Source organism: Mesitornis unicolor, unplaced genomic scaffold, assembly GCF_000695765.1.
Source record: "Mesitornis unicolor isolate BGI_N332 unplaced genomic scaffold, ASM69576v1 scaffold3870, whole genome shotgun sequence".
NCBI classification, from domain to species: Eukaryota; Metazoa; Chordata; class Aves; order Mesitornithiformes; family Mesitornithidae; genus Mesitornis; species Mesitornis unicolor.
This window is the reverse complement of record NW_010157423.1, coordinates 45,888-52,312: the sequence shown is the minus strand read 5'-3', so window position 1 is coordinate 52,312 and position 6,425 is coordinate 45,888. Positions and strand designations below refer to the sequence as shown.

At 45.0% G+C, this 6,425-nt stretch overlaps 1 protein-coding gene across 1 annotated transcript in view; it reads left to right on the top strand.

Moving 5' to 3' along the window:
- The first annotated feature begins 293 nt into the window (after window positions 1-293).
- The window catches only part of RECQL5 (RecQ protein-like 5), a 37,530-nt gene continuing 31,398 nt past the window's right edge, over window positions 294-6,425 (top strand). Inside the window, exons 1-5 of the mRNA XM_010179922.1 lie at window positions 294-423; window positions 1,625-1,746; window positions 3,580-4,098; window positions 4,773-4,878; window positions 5,340-5,451. Of these exons, the coding sequence (XP_010178224.1) occupies window positions 303-423; window positions 1,625-1,746; window positions 3,580-4,098; window positions 4,773-4,878; window positions 5,340-5,451 (980 nt within the window). The 5' untranslated portion in view covers window positions 294-302. The remainder of the gene's footprint in view (window positions 424-1,624; window positions 1,747-3,579; window positions 4,099-4,772; window positions 4,879-5,339; window positions 5,452-6,425) is intronic.

Here is a 6,425-nt window from a genome sequence, read left to right as displayed (position 1 = left end):
GGTGTGGGTGAGGAGAACTCCGCCTCCTCCCCTCCCACCCCCCGCGTCGGGTGCGGGTTTGGCGGGCAGCGTGGGCTCCCTTCAGCTGTGCCCATGGGGAGGCCTCAGTGCCGATTTGTCTCAGAATAAACGATACTGGAGCCCTCTCTAGTGAGGGGACCTGGACAGCATCCTTGAGGGGGCTAAAAAGAAAAGGGGGGGGAGTTTGGCAGGGCAACCACGGGAGGAGGTCGGGACGGGGCAGAGGAGGGTGGCAGCGTTCGGGTTTTGCATCGGTTCCTGTCCCTGTTCACAGCTCTGCGATGAGTAGCACGGCTCCCCCGGGCCTGGAAGGCAGGGTCCGGAAAACACTGCGAAGGGTCTTTGGGTTTGAGTCTTTCAAGACCTCCCTGCAGGAAAGCGCAACCATGACTGTGGCAAGAGGTGAGGCTCAGCATCGGGAAGATGTGAAACACGTTTGGTTTTCCATCTTCCTGTGAGGGTGGTTTTAAGGAGACTCATCACCTGGACTAGGCAGGACCACCTGCCATTCCAAGCCCACCTAGGCCTCTTCTGCTCTGAGATCATTTCGTGGCATAGGAGCATGGGCATGTGCTGCACACAAGCTCTCTGAGCACAGCTTTGCCCTGCCTGTCCTCTCCATTTGTTTTGTAACCACTTTTGCATCAACTAGAAAACAGGAAACCTTAAAGTACAGTTTTGCTGGAGGCACCTGGCAGCATGTTTATGGTCAGATGAGGTCATAACTGTTTACAGTTATACGTTTTCAGAGTAAACCTGCCCTTCTTGTAGACAATGTTAGGCAGAGATGATACCAGTAGAAGACTTTATTTCCTGGCATAGTTGTTATCTGTTCTCTGAATCATGTGGCCATTATCAGAAACATGATCTTGCTGGTGTTAATGTACCCACCAATGTACCCATGCATACAAGCTGCCAACCTTCAGCTCCCTTGGCAGGTGTCTCAGTGTGAATGAGAACAGCATCAAACTCGGCGCTCAGGATACAGTTCCAGTTTTCAGTTATGTGGACATGCTAGTGACAACAGACTGGCCAAAAGCGGTGTTGTTGGCAGGATGTCTCTGCCTATTAACACTGCGTGCATCTCCCTGACTTGAAGTGGATACCACTTAGTGCAGTGGTAGTTACCAACTGCATGATATTATCTATGTGGTTGAGATTTCCAACCCTTATTTCTTATACGGTAACTTTCTGGGATAAACTTTAAGAGGATGTGGTAAAGATCTGTCATGAGTCTGGTAATTTGGTAACAGGAGGTCTGTAAAATGAAAGCAAGTAGCTGGTCTGGAAAAGAACTAGCATGAATAACTTGTTTAACTTCTCTTTATCTTGGTTTCTGTGTATCTTCTGGTACTTTTGTGAGGCTGTTTCTAAATGTTTACAAAGCAATCAGAGATTCTTTGAAGGAAACCATTGCAGGCACGCAAAGTATTGCTATGCTTTTAGAACCTAAAATAAAGTGTCTTTTGTTGGTATGCAACACGGTCCACACACGCATATGCCGTTTCTCATAGATTACAAGTCATTGTGCCCACCCCTCGAAACAGAGCCCTGGGAACTTGCCACCACAGTAGCCTTGAGCTTTCTTCTGTTGTCTTTGCAGGCGAGAAGGATGTCTTTGTATGCATGCCCACAGGGGCAGGGAAATCCTTGTGCTACCAGCTTCCTGCAGTTCTGGCAGTGGGCATCACCATTGTCATTTCACCTCTGATTGCACTGATTCAGGTAACTGTCTCCTGTTGGCTGTGGAAAAGCAGTCAGTGACGGGGGTCGGGAGACGCTGGAGGCACAGCTGCCTCTTGTCTTTCTGTCCACGAGTCTCTGCTGTTGGCTTGCCTCTGGATTCTCATCTTGATGTCTCAGTGTGTTTTCCATACCCTGGTGACAAGTGAAGAGACTGCAACTTTGCTGCAGAGCAGAGTAACTCTGGTATGATACTGTGATGTTCTCTAAAAGGAGGTTTTTCTTCTTCAATAATAACCTAGTGGTTTTTATTAACTGAACCTTTCTCCATTTTCTCCCATTGTATTTTACCTCAGTGTGCTCTACAGAAGCAGCAAAGTAGAGTACCTCAAATGGACCAAACTGGATCTTTGCCCAGAAGAAAACTGCCATTTTACCTACAAAGTAGTAACTCTGGGAATTATGAAGTTGCCGTTGAAGGCATAATTTGTTCTGCATCAAAGTGATTTTTTGTTGCAGTCAGTCTTTCTGAACAAGCTGCTTTAGCAGAGCTGCTCCTTGAGCACTTTCATCTGAGAGACCTTTTTTCCTGTATTTTGACTTTTCTACTGTTTCATCCCCTGCTGGGAGAAACACTTCCCTGTAAGAGCAGCTGTACATTGCTTAGGCTTTTGTAAAGCAGCTGATTAGCACTGCATGACATCTGGTGTTGTAGGCTGCTGGTTTGGGTGTTGGTTTTTGTGGATTTTTTTAAACTCCTTTACAGTCTCAACGTAGTACACATTAAGAACTAAGGCTTGGTGATACATCACAGAAAGGTGCCACAAATAGTGAATTTGTTGCAAGTGCAAAGATTTCTGATTAAGCTCCAGCACAGACAATTTTTATCAGTGAAATGGAGGTTAAAAAAAAAATACCACTGGTAAGATTTGCAGGTGAAGCAGAATGTGCCAGAGTGACAAACAGGCTGAGATGGCCTCAGTGAGTCTCAGGGAACAGAGCCAGAGTGAACCTTTCAAGCTCTTCTCAAGAAGCCTGAAATGGGGTCGCTATGCCTGAAATGATCATGATGTATTTCAGTGTAGCCAAGTTCAAGAGCTTAGTCTGTGCAGTTTATTATAGGGAACGCTGAGTTGACTTTGTGAACAGAAAATGGTGGATGTTAAATCAATCACTGAAAGCAGTTATTGAGTGAAATAATGAGAGATCCATTTTTCAGGACTCTTCATATCTTCTGAAATGTTATGTGCTAGTGAAGTGCAAGTGAACAGCTCAGTGTAGGGATAGAGAGATGAATTTGTATGCCCAGTGTTTATCTGGATGTGATGCCATGTTTTCTTCTTGGTTTTCATGGCATGATTCTTATCCAGACTTGGTTCTTTGCAGTGGTGATTTGAATGATCCTTGTATTTTGTCCTCTCTCAGCTGTGTTTATAACATCCTTTAGCTATTTTGGAATGAAATGCACTCTGTTATTGTAGGGGTGTTGGTACTTATTTTCCATCTGTGACATCTTGATAGTGTAAATCCTGAGGCACATTGGTGGCTTGTTTCAGCTTACTGTGGCTATGACGAGGTACTTTGCACAGATCCCTGCTGGTGTTCCCTAACAGCAAAAAGACTGTCTTAAAGTGAATGGATGCACAAAAAATGCAGTTGGATGCTAGAGCTGGACAGATATCCTCAGAAATGAAGATAAAGGCATCTAGAGTTGAAGTTCTAAATACCCAGACTAGGTGCATGTTGTCTTGAGACTTGATCCTGGAGGTGGAAGTTGGGGCCTCACCTGGATCTCCCTAGTAGTACTTTTTGTGATGGTAACTCTCTTTATTTCCATTTGCTCTTTATTTAAATCTGATTTTGTATTTACTCTAGGATCAAGTGGATCACTTGCTGGCTCTGAAGATCAAAGCCTGCTCTCTGAACTCCAAGCTTTCTGCCCAGGAAAAGAAGACCATCCTGGCTGACTTAGCAAGTGAGAAGCCCCAAGTAAAGCTCCTGTACATCACTCCAGAGATGGCAGCCGCCTCTTCCTTCCAGCCTACGCTGAACTCTCTGGTGTCCCGAAACCTCTTGTCCTACCTGATAATCGATGAAGCGCACTGTGTCTCCCAGTGGGGACATGATTTCCGACCTGACTACCTACGGCTGGGCACCTTGCGCACTCGCATACCCAATACACCATGTGTTGCCTTGACTGCCACTGCCACCAAGCAGGTCCAGGAGGATATTGTGGCAGCACTTAAGCTAAAGCAGCCACTTTCCACGTTTAAGACTCCTTGCTTCAGATCTAACTTGTTCTATGATGTGCAGTTCAAAGAGCTCCTGACTGATCCATATGCTAACTTGAAGGATTTCTGTCTGAAGGCACTTGAAGTGAAGAACACCACTGGGGTAGGTTTTACATTTACGAAAAAAGGCTAAAGTGAACAAAATCTACCCTAATGGTCACTGACCTTCCAGTGGTTGGTATGGTCCTGACAGGTCTCTGGCAGGGAAGGAGGAGGTCCCTGGAAGGAAAGCACTCACGTATTTTTTAGTTCCTCTGAAATAAGTAGAATGTGAAGGCTGCATTCCTTTCAGAAGTGTCCTCAGAAAGGGACTGGTCTAAAAGAAATTGGATTAGGAATATGTGACTAGCATTTCTGTCTTGATTTGTCATGTTCCAGGCAATTGTATGTTTGATGGTGTTCTGCTCTTCTAGTGTGGCGAGAGTGAACAGAAGGATTTGAAGTGGTGTATTGAATTTCCTGCTTTAACACTAATTCCCAACATAAATCTCAGCAACTCAGTTATAGCCTCAGAAGTTGAGTATATCTGTACGGCAGCTTCTTGTGTCCACAGGAGGAGGATGGGGGGACCACATTTGGCCAATGTTTAGGCCTTGTAAGGAAACTCTCTTTATGTCTGGTTTACTTCTGTGCTGCAACAGTATCTTAGAGTTGCTGGGAATCGGCCTGGAAAAGAGATGAGCTTTAGGCATCCTTCCTGTCTCCACCATAGAAATGACTGCAGCTTTGTTGATTGGCTTCAGAAAATGTCGTGGACTTTCTCTCCTGTCTGCCCAGGTGTACTCTGGTTGTGGCATCGTATACTGCAGGATGAGAGATGTGTGTGACCAGCTGGCCATTGAATTGAGCTATCGAGGAGTGAAAGCCAAGGCATATCATGCAGGTACTGGAATCTGCCTCTGCATCTCTCAATAGCTGGTGGAACTGAACTGTACCACCTTTAAGGCCTGGGTTGGGGCTACCTAGAAAACAGATTTCTAGGCATGGCCTACAATGTGTCTGATGCTCAAGCACTCAGATCTGTGAGGCAGGTGCGGCGCCTCCAACAAAATGGTGCTCTCTTCACTCCTGAACTGTTGGTTTTGTTGGATCTTGCATGTCCTAAATATAACAACAGCTTTTATCCCAGGGAGGATCTGAACTTTTTTCTTTGGAATGGAAACAGCTGGTGCTGACTTTTGCTTGATAACAGGCCAGTTTAAATGTGTGCAGAGAGGAGTGTATACACCAGTCAGTTCTAATGAGGGAATTGGCTTGCAATGGGGAAATGGAGGAGGAAGAAAATCCTCATTTCTTTTATTTTGTGATTTTTGTTTTTTTCCTTCTCTCTTTTTCCCTTCCCAGGACTCAAGCCAGCTGACAGGACTTCAATTCAGAATGAATGGATGGAGGAGAAGATCCCTGTTATTGTTGCAACCATCAGTTTCGGAATGGGAGTAGACAAGGCTAACGTCAGGTGTGTAAGGCTGAGTCTTGTGCACCACCAGAGACTGAAACCTGAGCGGTGGGAAGGGAAAGCCTCAGTCTCTCCATTACCTGACACATCTGACTCAAATGCCTGATGAATTCTTGCTAAAACCCACAAAAACAGAGCTGGAGGGTTTTCATCTTAGAAGCAGCAAAAAAAAACCTGGAAGAGTTTTGTAAAGAAATTAAAGACAAGGCACCAGAGCTCCTCTTTGCCAGTCATCTTCAAAACCAAGAAAATTGGAGGAATGCTTGTTTTTTACCACACCCGCCAGGGTTTCAAAAAGAACCATCTTGATGCAATCACAGCAGTCCCTTTCCCTTCTCTTAGTGTAACAGTTGCTGTTAAAAGCAGTGGGACGAAAATCTGCACCTAAAATAATTCATACACCCTGTACTAAAATAGTCAGAGCCAGCTTTTTTTTTAGAGATCTCCTTTTGCAATTCAATGGGGAAAAAAATAACAGTTCACAAATGGCAGTAACCATATCTAAAATACAGCTCTAGTCCAAGGACAGAAACTTTGCACGTGTTTTAAATTTGCTGTTCCTCTGGGACCTCTGTCCCCATAACTGCTTTGTGTTGTTAGAATTCCTGCACCGCAATATAGCTGTGCTGATTTAATATTATGAGCTGTGATCATTTAGTAGAAGGATAACACAGATGCAGCTCACACAACACCTCACACAGACCTGATCTTTACTCTCAAATCCCCATTTCAGAGCAATTGCTCTGAACACTGTGAGAAAGGAGCAGGATGTCACTGAGACAATTACATCAGTTCACAACTGTGCCAGCCTTCTGTCTGTGTCGCTGTGCTGACAGGTAACAGGATCCCACAGCAGTGACAGGTTATTTTACTGCTTGATGTACCTGACAGAGAAATGAGAAGTCTCCCAGGATAGCAGCATAAACTAATGACCTGCTGAAACCACTCTGCCCTGTTCAGTACAGTGGTCATTA